The sequence below is a fragment of the Cherax quadricarinatus genome, chromosome 35 (assembly GCF_038502225.1).
Source record: "Cherax quadricarinatus isolate ZL_2023a chromosome 35, ASM3850222v1, whole genome shotgun sequence".
NCBI classification, from domain to species: domain Eukaryota; kingdom Metazoa; phylum Arthropoda; class Malacostraca; order Decapoda; family Parastacidae; genus Cherax; species Cherax quadricarinatus.
The window spans coordinates 13,344,325-13,366,225 of record NC_091326.1 but is presented as its reverse complement, the minus strand read 5'-3'; the positions used below and the strand labels follow the sequence as shown (position 1 = coordinate 13,366,225).

At 42.0% G+C, this 21,901-nt stretch overlaps 1 protein-coding gene across 4 annotated transcripts in view; it reads left to right on the top strand.

Annotated features, from left to right (window-relative positions):
- The window catches only part of LOC128695125 (retinol dehydrogenase 13), a 26,198-nt gene extending 6,898 nt beyond the window's left edge, over positions 1 to 19,300 (top strand). For all 4 annotated transcript variants that reach the window (XM_070091397.1, XM_070091396.1, XM_070091399.1 and 1 more), the window contains exons 3-9: positions 5,947 to 6,039; positions 6,182 to 6,309; positions 8,407 to 8,521; positions 9,635 to 9,826; positions 16,086 to 16,198; positions 16,823 to 16,912; positions 17,288 to 19,300. In XM_070091397.1, the coding sequence (XP_069947498.1) occupies positions 5,947 to 6,039; positions 6,182 to 6,309; positions 8,407 to 8,521; positions 9,635 to 9,826; positions 16,086 to 16,198; positions 16,823 to 16,912; positions 17,288 to 17,392 (836 nt within the window). In that variant the 3' untranslated portion in view covers positions 17,393 to 19,300. The remainder of the gene's footprint in view (positions 1 to 5,946; positions 6,040 to 6,181; positions 6,310 to 8,406; positions 8,522 to 9,634; positions 9,827 to 16,085; positions 16,199 to 16,822; positions 16,913 to 17,287) is intronic.
- Positions 19,301 to 21,901: the final 2,601 nt, after the last annotated feature.

Genomic DNA, 21,901 nt, shown 5'->3' with positions numbered 1-21,901 from the left:
ATCTTTATTTCTACAAGTTATATAGAAAGCCCTTTGTTATGCTGAGCATTTCGGGCAAATTAGGTCAGTTATGTCACAGGATGCGACCCACACCAGTCGACTATCACCCAAGAACCCATTTTATGCTGATAGGTGAACAGGGACAGCAGGTGTCTTATGGAAACACGTCCCTAATGTTTTCCAGCCGTACCGGTGATTCGAACTCCGGACCTCAGTGTGTGAGCTTAGTGATATCCAATTTTTCTTTATGTAAACCGTTTCATACCCTAATCACCTTACTCTTATCTATGTTCACTGTCAACTTTCTACCTTTACACACACACTCACAAACTCGTCCACTAACCTTTGCAACTTTTCTTTAGAATCTCCCATAAGCACAGTATCATCAGCAAAAAGTAACTGTGTCAACTCCCATTTTGAATTTGATTCCCCATAATTTAATCCCACCCCTCTCCCCAAGACCCTAGCATTTAATTCTTTTACAACCCCATCTACAAATATGCTAAACAACCATGGTGACATTACACAACCCTGTCTAAGACCTTCTTTTACCGGGAAGTATTCTCCCTCTCTTCTACACCCCTAACCTGAGCCTCACTATCCTCATAAAAACTCTTTACAGCATTTAGTAGCTTACTACCTATTCCAAACACTTGCAACATCTGCCACATTGCTCCCCTGTTTACTCTATCATATGCCTTTTCTAAATCCATAAATGCAATGAAAACTTTCCTACCTTATCTAAATACTGTTCACATATATGCTTCAATGTAAAGACTTGATCTTCACATCCTCTGCCCACTCTGAAACCTCCTTGCTCATCCGCAATCCTGCTCTCTTTATTTCTTTCAATATTAACCCTACCAGACACTTCACCTGGTATACTCAGTAAATTTATCCCCCTATAATTTTTACAGTCTCTTATGTCCCTCTTCCCTTTATATAAAGGGACTATACATGCTCTCTGTCAATCGCTAGGTACCTTCCCCTCTTTCATACATTTATTAAACAAAAGTACCAACCACTCCAACACTATATCCCCCCTGCTTTTAACATTTCTGTTATGATCCCGTCAGTTCCAGCTGCTTTACTCCCTTTCATTCTACGTAATGCCTCACGCACCTTCCCCACACTCACATCCTGTTCTTCTTCACTCCTAAAAGATGGTATACCTCCCTGGCCAGTGCATGAAATTACCGCTTCCCTTTCTTCGTCGACATTTAAAAGTTCCTCAAAATATTCTCGCCATCTACCCAAAACCTCCATCTCCCCATCTACTAACTCCCCTACTTTGTTTTTAACTGACAAATCCATTCGTTCTCTAGGCTTTCTTAACTTGTTTAACTCACTTCAAATTTTTTTCTTATTCTCATAAAAATTTCTTGACAGTGCCTCTCCCACTCTATCGTCTGCTCTCCTTTTGCACTCTCTCACCACTCTCTTCACCTTTCTTTTACTCTCCATATACTCTACTCTTCTTATATATAATATATATATATATATATATATATATATATATATATATATATATATATATATATATATATATATATATATATATATATATATATACATACATATATATATATATATATATATATATATATATATATATATATATATATATATATATATATATATATATATATATATATATATATATATATATATGTAGTGCCGAATATGTAAAACTGGTCAATTAGCAAGAACTCATTTAAAGTTAAGTCCTTTCTAAAATTTTCTCTTATACGTTTAAAGATATATTTTTTTCATTAATGTTGATGTAAAAATTTATAATTTTGCACCAAAAGGAACTTAGAAAACTTACCTAACCTTATTATAACAAGAACAATTTATTTCAGCCTAACCCAACTAAATATATTTTAGATTTGTTTACAATAATTTAATATTAAACAAACACAATCAAATATATTTTTTCGTTAGGTTCAGAATGATTTTAGCGATATTATTGCATACACAAATTTTCACTTGTCTTATATGGCAAGATGAGCGTTGCTATTTAAGCCAAGATCGCAAGTTCTGCTTATTCGGCACGACATATATATATATATATATATATATATATATATATATATATATATATATATATATATATATATATATATATATATATATATATATATATATATATATATATATATATATATATATATATATATATATATATATATATATATATATATATATATATATATATATATATATATATATATATATATATATATATATATATATATATATATATATATATATATATATATATATATATATATATATATATATATATATATATATATATATATATATATATATGTCATGCCGAATATGTAAAACTGGTCATATATATATATATATACATATATATATATATATTTATATATATATATATATATATATATATATATATATATATATATATATATATATATATATATATATATATCTTTCAACACACCGGCCGTATCCCACCGAGGCAGGGTGGCCCAAAAGGAAAAACGAAAGTTTCTCCTTTTGCATTTAGTAATATATACAGGAGAAGAGGTTACTAGCCCCTTGCTCCCGGCATTTTAGTTGCCTCCTACAACACGCATGGCTGACGGAGGAAGAATTCTGTTCCACTTCTCCATGGAGGTAAGAGAAAATAAACAACAAGAACAAGAACTATTAAGAAAATATTAGAAAACCCAGAGGGGTGTGTATATATATATATGCTTGTACATGTATGTGTAGTGTGACCTAAGTGTAAGTAGAAGTAGCAAGACATACCTGAAATCTTGCATGTTTATGAGACAGAAAAATGGACACCAGCAATCCTACCATCATATAAAACAATTACAGGCTTCCGTTTTACACTCACTTGGCAGGACGGTAGTACCTCCCTGGGCGGTTGCTGTCTACCAACCTACTACCTATATTTATATATATATATATTTTTTTTTTATTATTATCACACTGGCCGATTCCCACCAAGGCAGGGTGCCCCGAAAAAGAAAAACTTTCACCATCATTCACTCCATCACTGTCTTGCCAGAAGGGTGCTTTACACTACAGTTTTTAAACTGCAACATTAACACCCCTCCTTCAGAGTGCAGGCACTGTACTTCCCATCTCCAGGACTCAAGTCCGGCCTGCCGGTTTCCCTGAATCCCTTCATAAATGTTACTTTGCTCACACTCCAACAGCACGTCAAGTATTAAAAACCATTTGTCTCCATTCACTCCTATCAAACACGCTCACGCATGCCTGCTGGAAGTCCAAGCCCCTCGCACACAAAACCTCCTTTACCCCCTCCCTCCAACCCTTCCTAGGCCGACCCCTACCCCGCCTTCCTTCCACTACAGACTGATACACTCTTGAAGTCATTCTGTTTCGCTCCATTCTCTCTACATGTCCGAACCACCTCAACAACCCTTCCTCAGCCCTCTGGACAACAGTTTTGGTAATCCCGCACCTCCTCCTAACTTCCAAACTACGAATTCTCTGCATTATATTCACACCACACATTGCCCTCAGACATGACATCTCCACTGCCTCCAGCCTTCTCCTCGCTGCAACATTCATCACCCACGCTTCACACCCATATAAGAGCGTTGGTAAAACTATACTCTCATACATTCCCCTCTTTGCCTCCAAGGACAAAGTTCTTTGTCTCCACAGACTCCTAAGTGCACCACTCACTCTTTTTCCCTCATCAATTCTATGATTCACCTCATCTTTCATAGACCCATCCGCTGACACGTCCACTCCCAAATATCTGAATACGTTCACCTCCTCCATACTCTCTCCCTCCAATCTGATATTCAATCTTTCATCACCTAATCTTTTTGTTATCCTCATAACCTTACTCTTTCCTGTATTCACCTTTAATTTTCTTCTTTTGCACACCCTACCAAATTCATCCACCAATCTCTGCAGCTTCTCTTCAGAATCTCCCAAGAGCACAGTGTCATCAGCAAAGAGCAGCTGTGACAACTCCCACTTTGTGTGTGATTCTTTATCTTTTAACTCCACGCCTCTTGCCAAGACCCTCGCATTTACTTCTCTTACAACCCCATCTATAAATATATTAAACAACCACGGTGACATCACACATCCTTGTCTAAGGCCTACTTTTACTGGGAAAAAATTTACCTCTTTCCTACATACTCTAACTTGAGCCTCACTATCCTCGTAAAAACTCTTCACTGCTTTCAGTAACCTACCTCCTACACCATACACTTGCAACATCTGCCACATTGCCCCCTTATCCACCCTGTCATACGCCTTTTCCAAATCCATAAATGCCACAAAGACCTCTTTAGCCTTATCTAAATACTGTTCACTTATATGTTTCACTGTAAACACCTGGTCCACACACCCCCTACCTTTCCTAAAGCCTCCTTGTTCATCTGCTATCCTATTCTCCGTCTTACTCTTAATTCTTTCAATTATAACTCTACCATACACTTTACCAGGTACACTCAACAGACTTATCCCCCTATAATTTTTGCACTCTCTTTTATCCCCTTTGCCTTTATACAAAGGAACTATGCATGCTCTCTGCCAATCCCTAGGTACCTTACCCTCTTCCATACATTTATTAAATAATTGCACCAACCACTCCAAAACTATATCCCCACCTGCTTTTAACATTTCTATCTTTATCCCATCAATCCCGGCTGCCTTACCCCCTTTCATTTTACCTACTGCCTCACGAACTTCCCCCACACTCACAACTGGCTCTTCCTCACTCCTACAAGATGTTATTCCTCCTTGCCCTATACACGAAATCACAGCTTCCCTATCTTCATCAACATTTAACAATTCCTCAAAATATTCCCTCCATCTTCCCAATACCTCTAACTCTCCATTTAATAACTCTCCTCTCCTATTTTTAACTGACAAATCAATTTGTTCTCTAGGCTTTCTTAACTTGTTAATCTCACTCCAAAACTTTTTCTTATTTTCAACAAAATTTGTTGATAACATCTCACCCACTCTCTCATTTGCTCTCTTTTTACATTGCTTCACCACTCTCTTAACCTCTCTCTTTTTCTCCATATACTCTTCCCTCCTTGCATCACTTCTACTTTGTAAAAACTTCTCATATGCTAACTTTTTCTCCCTTACTACTCTCTTTACATCATCATTCCACCAATCGCTCCTCTTCCCTCCTGCACCCACTTTCCTGTAACCACAAACTTCTGCTGAACACTCTAACACTACATTTTTAAACCTACCCCATACCTCTTCGACCCCATTGCCTATGCTCTCATTAGCCCATCTATCCTCCAATAGCTGTTTATATCTTACCCTAACTGCCTCCTCTATTAGTTTATAAACCTTCACCTCTCTCTTCCCTGATGCTTCTATTCTCCTTGTATCCCATCTACCTTTTACTCTCAGTGTAGCTACAACTAGAAAGTGATCTGATATATCTGTGGCCCCTCTATAAACATGTACATCCTGAAGTCTACTCAACAGTCTTTTATCTACCAATACATAATCCAACAAACTACTGTCATTTCGCCCTACATCATATCGTGTATACTTATTTATCCTCTTTTTCTTAAAATATGTATTACCTATAACTAAACCCCTTTCTATACAAAGTTCAATCAAAGGGCTCCCATTATCATTTACACCTGGCACCCCAAACTTACCTACCACACCCTCTCTAAAAGTTTCTCCTACTTTAGCATTCAGGTCCCCTACCACAATTACTCTCTCATTTGGTTCAAAGGCTCCTATACATATATATATATATATAAATATATATATATATATATATATATATATATATATATATATATATATATATATATATATATATATATATATATATATATATATATATATATATATATATATATATATATGCTGTGAAAACAGCATTAAGATTTGCATGGACACAGCTGCTACTGCTAAAGTTCTACCTGTCTGCAGGTATTGGGAAGTACACAGCCAAGGACCTGGTGCGTCGAGGAGCGAGGGTGATCCTTGCTTGTAGGAACCTGGAAAAGGCATGCAAAGTGGCAGGTGAGTGAGTGAGAGAGAGAGAAAGAGAGAGAGAGAGAGAGAGAGAGAGAGAGACGTAATAGTGTGATATACTCAGAATTCAACTACATCTGAGAGCGTTGTCAACAATCACAAGTAACTCTTCCTTCTGTTGCATCGTCAGCGGAGATCAGAGAGTCTCCAGGTAGCGTCGGGGAGGTGGTAGTGCGACATCTGGATACCTCCGACCTCGCCTCCGTCAGGAAGTTCGCCGAGCAAATACTCCAGACAGAGACTGCCATCCATATCTTGGTAGGTCTTGGATGGAGGGAGGAAGGGAGAGAGAGAGAAGGGATGGAGAGAGGGATGGAGGGATGGAGGGAGGGAGAGAGGGATGGAGGGAGGGAGGGATGGAGGGAGGGAGGGAGGGATGGAGGGAGGGAGGGAGGGAGGGAGGGATGGAGGGAGGGAGGGAGGGAGGGAGTCAAGCACACAGGTGATCAAACTAAATGCAAAGTATGTGGTCAGTCTTCTGGTTTTTAACACTATGTGCTTAATAATCTACTAATTAAGTAATACACAGGTAGACAGTTTAATAACTTATGTAATATGTCAAGATATCGCATTAAAGAAAGCGAAAACCAGATATTTTATCTTTAGACAAATTGACTGGCGCAATTTGACGGGAAATTTAGAGTCAAGCGACTTTCTTGATACGATTCAAGATTGTTTTTCAAAACAGTTTGTGACAGAACCAACTAGAGGAAATAACTTGCTTAACTTGGTTCTTGCCAGCAGGGAATCGCTAATTAATAATCTTGAGGTTAATGATGAGCTTGGGGAAAATGATTATAAATCACTCAGTTTTAATATATCATGGAATTACCCTAATAATGGCAGTCAAGTCTCTGTCCCTGACTTCCACTTGGCCGATTTCAAAGGACTGAGAAATTTTTAACACTTACTTCCTCTCAGTTTTTATGCAGGAAGATACTAGTGATATTCCAGAAATAATAAATTATGTAGAACAGGACGATAATAAATTATGCACGATTAGGGTCATGAGTGACATGGTCCCTAGACAAATAGATAAATTAAAACCTAACAAATCCTCAGACCCTGATGAACTGTATCCAAGAGTTCTAAAGGAATATAAAGAGGAGTTTAGCATACCTTTGGCTAATCTTTTCAGCATATCAATACAAACTGGCATAGTGCCTGATAAGTGGAAAATGGCAAATGTAATACCCATTTTCAAAGCAGGTGACAGGTCCTTAGCCTAACCTCCATAGTGGGAAAATTTATGGGAATTAATAATTGCCGAGGCAATTCGTAGCCATCTTCAGAAGCATAAATTGATCAACGAATCTCAGCATGGTTTTAATAAAGGGCGTATTTGAAGAGGTAGATCATGCAAATGAATACGATATTGTGTATATGGACTTCATTAAGGCTTTTGATAGAGTCCCACATCAGAGACTATTGAGGAAAATTAAGGCACACGGAATAAGATGAGAATATTTTTTTTCCAGGATAGAGATATGGTTGACTGATAGGCAGCAGAGAGTTTGCATAAATGGGAAAAAATCAGAGTGGGGAAGCGTCACGAGCGGTGTTCCACAGGGGTCAGTGTAGGGCTCCTTGTTGTTCACTATCTGCATAAACGACATAGATGAGGGAATAAACAGCGATATAAGCAAGTTTGCCGATGACACTAAAATAGGCCAACGAATTCATTCTGACGAGGACATTAGAGCACTCCAGAAAGATTTAAATAGACTGATGCAGTGATCGGAGAAGTGGCAGATCAAGGTTCATTTGGACAAATGCAAAGTTCTAAACACTGGACAGGAAAATAACCATGCCACATATAAACTAAATAATGTAGATCTTAATATTACTGATTGCGAAAAGGATTTGGGAGTTCTAGCGGTGCATAAGAGTTTACATTAAAGCGAACAGAACCCTTGGCTTCTTATCCAGAAGCATAAATAATAGGAGTTAGGTTGTTCTTCAACTCTATATATCCTTGATTAGGACTCGTCTATAGATTATGCACATTAGTTGCACTTGTGTCCTTTTACTTTACATATCCTAAAGTTGCTTGTAAAAGATTTAAATCCAGATATACTATTGTTACCCCTTTTTTTGGGCCTAGTTCCTGGGCCTATTGTGTATCCATATGCTCTTGTGCTACCCTATATAGGATAAATATGAGTACACTAAAACTATCCACTTCGGCGACAAAATCTAATATTTCAATTCTAAATCTTATTATTTCTCTCTCTCTTTCTCTCTCTCTCTCTCTCTCTCTCTCTCTCTCTCTCTCTCTCTCTCTCTCTCTCTCTCTCTCTCTCTCTCTCTCTCTCTCTCTCTCTCTCTCTCTCTCTCTCTCTCACTCTCTCACAGATCAACAACGCTGGTATCCTGGGACCGAAGGAGAAGCAGCTGACCAAAGATGGATTAGAACTGACCATGGTGACCAACCACTTCGGTCACTTCCTCCTCACCAACCTCCTCCTAGGTAGGTCCTCCTCCTAGGCAGGTCTTCCTCCTAGGTAGGTACTCTTCCCCACCTACCTTCTCCTCCTCTTCCTCACAAACCTCCTCTAGTCTCATTTCCTTCTCTTTCTCCTCATAATAATCATCAGGTTTCTCCTCTTCATTACTCGTCTCTTCCTCGTCCTCCTCCTCACATTCTCTGTGGCGTGTGTGCTGACTAAATTCCATTTATTCTATAGTCTTTAAACACCCACTGGCATGCCCTCACTACCAGCCAACTGGTAATTCAGAGTATAGCTGTTCTGGGGCCCCTCTGCTGTGTCAGTTGTCCAGTTCAACCCACCAGTGAGATCAGAACCTGCCTGGCTGTGAGGCAGACTCTCACTTACTCTGGTCTAGTCCACTTTTTCTTCTCTCCGAATGGATAGTTGTTCTGTCTTTATCTTTATTCTGGCAACTTAACTGTGTAAATAGTGTACGTACGTAGCAGTAGAGAAATAATATACGGATTAGAGAGAAACTACTCGTTCTGTGATCGCCTTGTTCCTTTATTGCCAAGTTGCTAGTTGTGTTGCTGACTTGGGTTATGGCAAGGTGCAACACTGCTTCAGTTGCTATCTGTGTTCGTAATAGAGCCCTACACAATTCTTTTTATTTCTCTTATACATTCTAATAATAATAATAATTATAAAAATAATTATAATAAACCAATAAAATTCAACCACTAACAAATGCATCAACCTGCTTTTGTTTCTGTTGTTACTATTATTGCTATTAATATTGCTCTTGCTGATGATTTTAATGTTCAGGTTGCTGTTGGTACTACCGAGGTCGTTGCTGATACTCCTGATGACCTGAACACATCCTCTCCAGGCTGAGGGACTGATTACCCCAAGCTCCTTCTCACCTTCTACAGTTCCTCTTCTGTAATGGACAGATGAAGTCACTGGCTAGTGAAACGTTACTACAGTCAACATACCCAAATGTTGCACAAATCTCATTAGCATGAGGCATTGCTGCTGTTTATCTTATGTTAGCGGGTTTGAGAAGGACCTGCCTAGTATGGGCCAATAGGCTTGCTACAGTGTTCCTCCTTTTTATTGTTCTTATGCATTGTTGTTATTCATTTAACAAGGGTTGTTGAAGAAAAGTGCTCCTAGCCGGGTGATCAACGTGTCGTCCTCAGCCCATTCGCAGCCCAAGAAGCTGGACCCAGATTCGTTGAACTTCGAACACGACAAGTACTCCGTAATGGCAGCTTACGGACAGAGCAAGCTGTGCAACGTGCTGTTCACACAGGAGCTGGCTGTCAAGCTGTCAGGCTCAGGTAACTGCAATTTCCTGTGTTTTAACTCTTGATTCTCCAAACAGTATAGCATCAGCCTGTTAATTTACATAGACACTTGCTCAGAAATAACCCAGACGGAGACAGAAACACAGGAGGCTGATTGATCTCTATATTTCGACCTTCCTTCTGGGATCCTCTTCAGCAGATACACAAGTGAAAGGTAAACATGAATTTATAGGAAAAGTTGCAGCCTCACCGTACTGGGGAGTAGGGAATGTCAGGTGGGCGACTGGAAGGACAGGTCAAGGAAGGAGTGGGAAGCCAGGTCCTCTAGAAACATGTGGAACATTTAGGTATCTTTATTACCGAAACGTTTCGCCTGCACAACAGGCTTCTTCAGTCGAATATAAGTGAATATAACACTGGAGGCAGTAGTAGTAGTAGGGCCTAACATATGTTATACTCATTATGAAAGTTAAGACACTTGTGCAACATCTGCTTATCTTTATTGTAGACGTTTCGCCATCCAGTGGCTTTATCAATACAGATTCTTGGACATAATAAGAAATCAGAAGAACTATATACAAAAGATGAGGTAAATCAGGCGCAATTCTAGCGAAGAAGTTGCGAGAGGAAGAGGAAGATCCTGCTCACATTGTAGCAGATCTGACAGTTCCAACCATGGAGCCAGCGACAATGGAAACAGGGGAGGAAATAAACACCCCACCCCCCGAAAACTAAGAGGGATGGAACACTGTGGACAACAAGAAGAAGCACCATCCGTCCAAGGAGCAGGCAAACCAGCTCAACCGACCTGGCAAATTCAAGGTGAAGTCTTACGGGGACCACAGAACCCACTATGGCGTTGTTTCATACCTGGAATCACGACACAACCTGAAGTTCAAGATATGGTTCAACTTGAGGGGAGAACCAATATTGACTCCTCTCAACAAGGAAATGTATACCACCTTGAAAAGAGTCATGGAGACAGATCGCTCATTCACCCTGGAGGAACTGGACTCTCGGCAGAAAATCACCAAGGGTGTAGTGATGCGATACCCGCTGATGATGCCCATCGAGGCAGTAGCAGCTCACCCCAGTGTGGTGTCAGCTCAACGTCTCAAGGCAAAGACGGCAGGCAACGCACCAACCCGACAGGTCCTCATTCAGCATGTAGGACCACTGCCATCCCAGCTGGACCTCGGTTCTTGGGGCAAGTACGATGTCAGGACCTTCACAGCAGAACCAGTTCGCTGCTTCTAGTGTCAACGTTATGGACACCTGGGTGCACTCTGTCCAAACAGAGTAATCTGCGGTGTCTGCAGCCAGCACCACCCTACCGAGGAATGCATCACCAAGCTGAAAAATGCATCTCCACCCACTCCACAATGTCCGAACTGCAAGCAGAAACATCATGCCTGGAATCCTCGATGCCCCGAGAGGCTCGCCAGAATTCAAGGAGTCTGGAAGACGCCAAAAACTCCGCAACAGGCTACGACGGATCATCACTCTCAGCAGACGATGGGTGCAGAGAACGCTGCCATACCGCAGATCTCTCAGCAGCTAACCCAAGTCAATGCCCAGGAATTCCCAACCCTCGAAGTCTCAACCAGGCGTCAAGGTCAAGAACCTCCTGCACCACTACCTCAACGAAGAAACAGAAACAAGAGGAACAGGAGGCTTCAACAGGGTGCATCTGGTCAATGCGATCAGCAGGTGGCACTAAACGAGCCCCCACCGGCCATAGCACAACAACGCAGGCACTCCTTACCCGGCACAGGCGCTTTGCAGACTCAACTGGCACCTCACCAGCAGATCCCGGCTACCCAACAGCAACAGACCACGGTGCATACAATAAAGAAATCCAACCCTCAGCAGTCCCTACAGACCACAACAGCCCAGATAATATCCACTGTTTCGAACCCAACCCCAAATCAGGCTCTCACCAGGGAGGATCTCGTAGCACTCATCAAGGTGTTCACGGATCTTATTTGCAACACAATCAACTCCACGGAACAACAGAGCACATTCCGGCAGATGGTCAATACGCTCCTGAGAGTGTGCTTGCTGACCGAGGAGGAGACAGTGGATGCCATGAATTTGCAGGTTCTCAGAGCGGGCAGGACTCAGTCTCCAGCTCAGGAAACAACAGCGACGGAATAACCTCGGTACCAAATCACACCCTCAAGGTTCTACAATGGAACATTCAGGGCCTAAGGAGCAAACAGCACCTCTTGCTGGAGGCAGTAATTCGGGATCGGGTTGACATCGTCTTGCTACAAGAAACTCTGACTGTCCCGACTAGGTGCCCAAGACTACCCGGTTTTGCTGGGTATTTTCGGCACATGGACCCGGGCGTTCACTGCAGAGGCACAGCTGTATTTGTATCCAATACAATACCTCACGAGGTTATAGCCAACCCTGTGGACTGTGGGGAGGATGTCGAGGTACAGGCCATCCTTGTGCACATACCTGGGGCGCCCATTACCATCTATAACAACTACAAGAACCCAAGACACACCCTCGACATTGCAGAGCTCCTCGCACTAGCACGCACTGAGTGTATTATTGTAGGTGGAGATTTCAACGCACATCACCCAATGCTGCACTCTCACTCAGCAACCAATGCTGCTGGCAGACACATAGCAATGCTCCTACACGATATTCCAGAGGTAAAGTTGCTAACCAATGGAGACCCCGCACACCTGTTGGGTGGCTGCCTCGACCTTACCTTTGGGTCAAGACAACTCGCAGCAGGAGCCACATGGGAAACTCATCCTCACCTTGTCAGTGACCACTTTGCAGTGATCACCACATTCAACATCAACAGGCCTCCCACAGTTGTGCTGCCTCCTAGATGGGACGTAAAGAGGGCCAACTGGAAGGTGTTCCAGGATTATCTTCATGACTGGTGGTCCACATACTCTCTATCTGAAGACTGTGATACGGCTGAACAGGAGCTAATCACTGTTCTCATCCAGGCAGCAGAGTGCGCAATTCCAAAGAAGACCGCAGGACGCACTCACAAAAGAGACTGGTGCGGGAGCAGAACCACCGCATCAACTCTTTTAGGAAGCTATACAGGCGTAACCCTACAGCAGAGAACAGGAATACTCTGAGAGCCATTGTGCAGCATGCTCGCAGAGTCTCTCTCAGAGTAAAAACTGAGAAATGGCTGGAGTGGTGCTCAACATTCGGGCATCACACCACCTTATCTGAGATATGGGGCAAGCTCAACATAGCAATTGGCAAGAGCAAGCCGAGGCCACCAGCACACCCGAACCCATCCCAGGAAGCTGAGAAACTAGTGGAGCTTTTCACTTCCAGGGGAGCCTCCACTCAGCTCCCACAGGACATCCGGAATATACAGACGGATCTTCTGCCACAGCGCCAGCTAACGATACAAGCTGCATGTGAGTCGGAAGATGTGACTGATGAAGACCTCACGGACTTGGAACTCCGACGTGCCATTAAGAACACAGGTGACACTGCCCCGGGCATCGATGGTGTTACATACTCCATGATTGCACGGGCTGGGCAGAGTGGATGGGAGGCCATACTAGACGTCATTAAGAAGTCGTGGAGGGCCAGGACACTCCCAGCAGCTTGGAAGAAAGCTACCATCGTACCAATTCCAAAGCCCAAGGACCCAGGCAGTATGAGACCCATATCGCTGACCAGCTGCTTAGCCAAGACTGCTGAGAGGATGGTGTTAAACCGCCTCCTATGGAAACTTGGACCCTCTCATCATCACATATTTGGCTTCACCAAAGGAGTGGGTACAGCAGAGTGCATAACCACTCTTCTAAGCCAGATTGCTGATAGTAACAAAAAACCTAGTATTGTCGTCTACCTCGGCCTTGAAAAGGCATTTGAGCTAGCCAGCCCCACAGCAATTCTGGCAATACTAGCTCGGAAGGGAATCAAAGGACGCCTCCTGGCCTGGATAGAGTCCTACCTTAGGGGCAGGCAGGCCTATGTCAGCTTACAGGGACACTACTCTTCCTTTAAAACCCTGGAAAACGGTACGCCACAAGGAGGTGTGCTCAGTCCTACCCTGTTTAACATCCTTATGCAAGAACTTGTGAGCCTTCCCTTTCATAGTGGTATACAGCTCCTCAGCTATGCTGATGATCTTGCACTCGTAGTGAATGGGAAAGCAATTTAGAACGACAGGCTCAGAGCGCTTTGGACCTAATTACGCAGTCTTGCAAGGAACTAGGCCTCAAGATCTCGGCCGAGAAATCTATTGCAATGATGTTCAAGGAACCAGATCCTGTGAATAGATTACGTATTCAGGATATAGAACTTGAGTGGACAGGCTCCTACCTGTACTTGGGAATCTACATTGATAAAAAGCTGACCTTTCAGAAACAGGCCGCGTATGTCAGGTCACGTGCTCTACTCAGACTCAACGCCATGAGAGCCATGACGAAGCACCATGCAGGGGCAAGCAAAGATGTACTTCGCTTGTACTATATACAAGCTATACGCTCGCTCAATGACTACGGTGCACCGGCGTTAGCTCATCTCTTCCCGCAGAGCAGGCAAAGGGTGGAGGTCGTACAAAATCAGGCGATAAGAACTATGCTTGGGGCCCCCATCTGGACCAACACAGTATGTCTCAGATCTGAGGCCCGGCTTCCTTCCTTGGCTGACAGAGTAAGATACATAAACGCCTGCAAAGTGGCCACGATTCTGCACCGGCAGCAAGGTACCCCACTAAGGAGACGGATATTGGCAACCATGTCACAAGATCCCACACTCTTCACGGACTACTCCTGGATTCGTTCGTTTTGTGCTGCTGGGCGGAAGCTGCTGCCTGTACAACTACTCCATGAGAAGAGTTGTGACCTTCCTGTTGCTGGGTACCATCCACCACCTCCCTGGCGCCCAGATCCAGCCGATGTTTGCATCATGCAGCTACCCATCTCTAAGCGTCTCTGCAGTCAAGACACCCTCAGCAATCATGCTGAGACAAGCATGGCACTGGCAGAGGGAGGCACATGTGCAGTGTATTTCACGGATGGTTCTGTCGACCCTGACAGGAAGAGAGCAGCAGCTGGACTGTACCACAATGGTTACACACAAGGCTGGCGACTCCCTGACCACTGCACGATCCTTCAAGCTGAGCTGGTGGCGATTCAGCAGGCATTGTCACATGCCCTACGACATCGACTCCGACCTGTCATACATGTTGATTCCACCTCTGCAATCAATGCCCTCTCCCATCCTCAACCACAGGACAATGTTCACCTCATCACATCGATCCTGAGCATAATGACAGCCTTAGAAGTTCAGGGTAACAGATCGACATTGAACTGGATCCCCAGCCAAGCTGGCATCCTGGGAAATGAGGCGGCAGATGATGCAGCCAAGGCAGCAACAGACTATCCACATGTTGGGATTACTGTCCCAATCAGCCTACGACAGACCAAACTGGTGGCTGCCAGAGCCATGAATCTTATGGGGGAGGTCTTAGGTGATACCCCATCTCAACAGTGGTACCGAGCAGCGACTCAGGGAGAACCCCCTTCATATGATAGAAGCTGGTCCAGAGCGCAGTGTACCGCCATCCATCGGCTTCGTTTGGGCTTTCCCACAGCCAAGATGATGGTAGACAAGGCTGAGGAGGAGATGTGCAAGTACTGTCAGCACGTTGTCCAGCGGCCCCTAACACACTATCTTCTGGAGTGCGAAGTTACTGAGACACTCCGCAGGCAACTAGGAGTGATATTCCCTCCCGAAGAGGACCCAGAGATGACTGCGGCCACACTAGTGTACTATGGAGTCAACGAACCAGACAAGCTGTTACCTGTGATAACGACATATCCTCCTCCTCGCTAGTGTCCATAGATTGGAGTACATATGGTGTTGTCGCTTATGAGATGCACCAGTTGAACTGACCAGAAGAGTGCATGAGCAGCATACATCGCATCATTGTAGAAACCTTTCTCCCTCGGGAGCCAGAGACGGGTCATCGCAAGATTGAGACCCGTGCCAGGGCTACGGTCTTGGCGAACATTATACATACGTACCCAGGGCAAACCCTGATCGCTGCCACAGAACGGCTGAATTAGTTAGACATCTTGGAGATCCTCAGACGCGTCATCTTAGGATTAAGACCCGTGTCAGGACGCAGTTCCTGATGAATAAAACAAATGTCACCCAGGTAGATCTGTTTGTGACTTGATAAAGTCCACTGCGTGGGCGAAACGTTGTCAACCAAAGTTCGCATTAAACTTCATTTGTGTTTTATTTTTCCACCATTGACCTCAGTGAAAGTCTCCACCCACAGGGGTGACAGCCAACAGTGTTCACCCCGGGGCCGTCAACACTGGGATACTGGATGCTCATCCCCTGAGCTTTTTGATATGTGCTATCAAGATTATGTTTCTCGCTGTCTCCAAGGTACGGAACCCCATCACCATGGATTTATTTTCCACCCCATTTCCATAAATTTTCCACCTCCATTACCATAGATTCATTTTCCACCCCATTACCATTGATTTACTTTCCACCCACTACCATAAATTTTCTACCCCCTATTACCATAAACATATTTTCCACCAGATTACCATTGATATGTTTTCCAAACCATTACCATAAATTTTCCACCCCATTATCATAAGTTTACCACCCCCATTACCATGGATTCATTTTTTCTCCCCATTACGATAAATTTACGTGGAAATGTTTTGTGTAAAATCTTAAATGGATTTAAATATCTAATCTAAACATCAATGTTTATACAATGGGAATAAATACATAACAGTGGGTGTAAATAAAGTTTGTTTGGCGTAAACAATAGAATACCTGGAATGAATATTTGGTGTAAATACTACCTATCACAATCTATTCCCTATCTACCTATCCCCGTCAATTCCCTATCTACTTATCCAAATCTACTTAATATCTATCTATCCCAGTCTATTTCCTATCTACTTATCCTAACCTATTTCCTACCTATTTATCCCAATCTATTCCCTATCTACCTATCCCTCCATGTTCTCCATCTGTCTATCACATATTCAGGATTCGGAGTTGGGAGCCCAAACTTCCATCTATGTAGCTGTGGCGGAGGAAGTAGATGGAGTGAGCGGACGATACTTCGTAGACTGCAAGGTATGTAGAAGGAGGGAGGGAGGGAGGGAGAGAGTGACTGAGGGAGAAGAGGAAGGAAGGGGAGTGGAGTGAGTGAATGAAGGAATGACGGAGGGAAAGAAGAAATGAAGGAGGAAAGGAAGAAGAGAAGGAAGGAAAGAGTAAAGGAGTGAAGGAAGGAATGAAGAAGGAAGCAGTGATGGAAGGTGTGAATGAAGGAAGGAGCGAAGAAAAGAAAGGAATGAGGGAAAGAAGCAGTGAAGGAAGCAAGGAATTAAGAACTAAAGGAAGGAAGGAATGAAGAAGAGACAAGAGCCTCATTACCTAAATTACATAATATCTACTCGTTAATCATTAATAATGAGAGTAATTAATGATCTATGTTCTTGATTCCAGGAAGCTGAGCCGTCCCAACTAGCCCAGCAGAGGCAACTAGCCCAGCAACTGTGGAAGTCCAGTGAAGTGGCTGTTAAACTTCAACCCCACGAGAAGCATTACTAGCCTCCTCTTTACTAGCCTGACTAGCTCTTTACTAGCCCAGGTAGCTCTCTACTAGCCCAGTTAACTCTTTACTAGCCCAGCTAGCTCTTTACAAGTCCAGCTAGCTCTTTAGTATACCAGCTAGCTCTTTACTAACCCAGCTAGCTATTTACTAGCCTATCTAGCATTTTCCTAGCCCGGCTATCTCTTTTCTAGCCCAGCTAGCTCTTTAGTATACCAGCTAGCTCTTTTCTAGCCCAGCTAGCTCTTTTCTAGCCCAGTTAGCTCTTTACTAGCTCAACTAGCTCTTTACTAGTCTAGCTAGCTTTTTATTAACCCAGCTAGCTCTTTACTAGCCTGGCTAGCTCTGTACTAGCCCAGCTAGTTCTTTACTAGCTCAACTAGTTCATTAATAATCCAGCTAGTTCTTTACTAGCCCAGCTAGCTCTTTCCTAGCATAGTTAGCTCTTTAGTAGCCCAGCTAGTCTATACTAGCTCAGCAAGGTCTTTACTAGCTCAGCTAACTGTATACTAGCTCGACTAGGTCTTTACTAGACCAGCTAGCTCTTTACTAGCCCAACTAGATTTTCATTAGCCCACCTAGCTCTATACTAGCCCAGCTAAGTTTTTACTGGAACATATGAGTGGAGGAACACTGCAGAAGGCCTACTGGCCCATACTAGTCAGGTCCTTCTCACAATCATCCATTCTCAGCCTCTTATTTGCTTAACCTTTTCACAAAGCTATTCAGGGTCCTAGTTTCTATAAGCTTACTAGGTAGATTTCTCCACCTAGTCAGCTACTAGCACAACATTCTCTACCTTCTAGCTAGCTACTAGTACATTAATCTACCTTCTAGCCAGCTACTAGCACAATAGTCTACCTTCTAGCCAGCTTCTAGCACAATAGTCTCCCTTCTAGCCAACTACTAGCATAGTAGACACTGCTAGCATAGAAGTATCTACCTACTAACCAGCTACTAACACAGTTCTCTCTACCTTCTAGCCAGCTACTAACACAGTACACTACTTTCTATCCAGCTACTAGTTTAGTAGTTTACGCTTTAGCCAGCTACAGGCATAGCTGTCTACCGTCTAGCCAGCTATTATCACAGTAGTCTACCTTCTAGCCAGCTATTATCACAGTAGTCATTACCTTCCAGCTAGCTACTAGCACAGTACACTACCTTCTAGCCAGCTACTAGCACAACAGTGCAAATGCAATATGAGATGTGCAATAATTGAATGGCTAGTTGATTAGTGATTTGCATATTCGTAATTAATTAATTGAGAGAGAGAGAGAGAGAGAGAGAGAGAGAGAGAGAGAGAGAGAGAGAGAGAGAGAGAGAGAGAGAGAGAGAGAGAGCTAGCTAACTTGTAAAACTGATTTTAATTAAAATAATGTACCCTAATTTCCCTCTGTATAATAATTAAAAACTTGAATAAACATTAAAATAATTTGGAAACAAATTTATTTGAACATTAAAATCTAAATATTTATTTTTTAATGTAACTTCATTATCTCCATTTTCATTTATGCAACATGATGTAAAAATCTGTATTTTTTATGCAATATGTCGCCATAAATCTGTTATGCAACATGTGAAAATCTGTTTTTTATGCAGCATGGCGTCAAAATTTGCATATTCATGCAACATTAGGTAAAAAATCTGCTTCTTATGCAACATGACCTCAAAAAATTGTATTTCCGTATGCATCACGACGTCAAAAAATCTGTGTTTGTATGCAACATGACGCAAAACTGTTTGCAACATGACGTAAACAATGTGAACTTGCATGCAACATAACGTAAAAAAAAATATCTGTACGTAACTTGACGTTAAAAAAATTATTTGTATGAAACACGACGTAATAAAATATTGTACGCACCATAACGTAAAAATATAATTTTTTCCTCCAATTATCAAAATACGTTTTTTTTTCCGAATAGATTTAAAATATGTATTATTTCATACACAAGTGCCATACACGAGCGTTAATACATAGTGCCAGTAACCATACACAAGTGCCATACACGAGTGTTAATACATAGTGCCAGTAACCATACACAAGTGCCATACACGAGTGTTAATACATAGTGCCAGTAACCATACACAAGTGCCATACACGAGCGTTAATACTTAGTGCCAGTAACCATACACAAGTGCCATACACGAGCGTTAATACTTAGTGCCAGTAACCATACACAAGTGCCATACACGAGCGTTAATACATAGTGCCAGTAACCATACACAAGTGCCATACACGAGCGTTAATACATAGTGCCAGTAACCATACACAAGTGCCATACACGAGCGTTAATACTTAGTGCCAGTAACCATACACAAGTGCCATACACGAGCGTTAATACTTAGTGCCAGTAACCATACACAAGTGCCATACACGAGCGTTAATACTTAGTGCCAGTAACCATACACAAGTGCCATACACGAGCGTTAATACATAGTGCCAGTAACCATACACAAGTGCCATACACGAGCGTTAATACTTAGTGCCAGTAACCATACACAAGTGCCATACATAGTGCCAATAACCTAATTTTGGTTAATATAAATCCAAGAACGTGGTCGCGTATTCTAGATGATGTTCTCCAAGATATAAATAATAGACTTGAATAATCTCGGGACGTCTCTTGCGAGATTTAAAGTGACGTCCACAGATACAGAGACACGTCATTAACTTGCGTGTTGCAGATACAGTGAGACGTCATTAACTTGCAACAGATATACACTGGAAAGAAACACTAGCTATATTACATCACACAGGTTTAGCCGCTGTGTTGTAATGTATCAGCCTGAGCTGGGTGACTTATGGTGCTGGAACAACACTATGGTGTATCTCGTACCTGCTAGACATCAGAGGAATTCAGAATTTTGTACATGGCAAAAGTATGTGTGAGTATGTAATCACACACAAACACACACACACACACACACAAGGCACGATATATATATATATATATATATATATATATATATATATATATATATATATATATATATATATATATATATATATATATACATATACAGCCAGAGATCAGTGTTTGTGTATATTTCGCCTGCTCTCGCGAATTCCTTGCATATATATATATATATATATATATATATATATATATATATAATATATATATAATATATATATATAATATATATATATAATATATATATATATATAATATATATATATATATATATAATTTTTTTTTTTTCAACAAGTCGGCCGTTTCCCACCGAGGCAGGGTGACCCAAAAAAAAAGAAAGAAAATCCCCAAAAAGAAAATACTTTCATCATCATTCAACACTTTCACCACACTCGCACATTATCACTGTTTTTGCAGAGGTGCTCAGAATACAACAGTCCAGAAGCATACACATAAAGACACCCAACATATCCCTCCAAACTGCCAATATCCCAAACCCCTCCTTTAGAGTGCAGGCATTGTACTTCCCATTTCCAGGACTCAAGTCCGACTATATGAAAATAACCGGTTTCCCTGAATCCCTTCACTAAATATTACCCTGCTCACACTCCAACAGATCGTCAGGTCCCAAGTACCATTCGTCTCCATTCACTCCTATCTAACACGCTCACGCACGCTTGCTGGAAGTCCAAGCCCCTTGCCCACAAAACCTCCTTTACCCCCTCTCTCCAACCCTTTCGAGGACGACCCCTACCCCTCCTTCCTTCCCCTATAGATTTATATACTTTCCATGTCATTCTACTTTGATCCATTCTCTCTAAATGACCAAACCACCTCAACAACCCCTCTTCTGCCCTCTGACTAATACTTTTATTAACTCCACACCTTCTCCTAATTTCCACACTCCGAATTTTCTGCATAATATTTACACCACACATTGCCCTTAAACAGGACATCTCCACTGCCTCCAACCTTCTCCTCGCTGCTGCATTTACCATCCAAGCTTCACACCCATATAAGAGTGTTGGTACTACTATACTTTCATACATTACCTTCTTTGCCTCCATAGATAACGTTTTTTGACTCCACATATACCTCAACGCACCACTCACCTTTTTTCAGTCATCAATTCTATGATTAACCTCATCCTTCATAAATCCATCCGCCGACACGTCAACTCCCAAGTATCTGAAAACATTCACTTCTTCCATACTCCTCCTCCCCAATTTGATATCCAATTTTTCTTTATCTAAATCATTTGACACCCTCATCACCTTATTCTTTTCTATGTTCACTTTCAACTTTCTACCTTTACACACATTCCCAAACTCATCCACTAACCTTTGCAATTTTTCTTTAGAATCTCCCATAAGCACAGTATCATCAGCAAAAAGTAACTGTGTCAATTCCCATTTTGAATTTGATTCCCCAAAATTTAATCCCACCCCTCTCCCGAACACCCTAGCATTTACTTCCTTTACAACCCCATCTATAAATATATTAAACAACCATGGTGACATTACACATCCCTGTCTAAGACCTACTTTTACCGGGAAGTAGTCTCCCTCTCTTCTACACACCCTAACC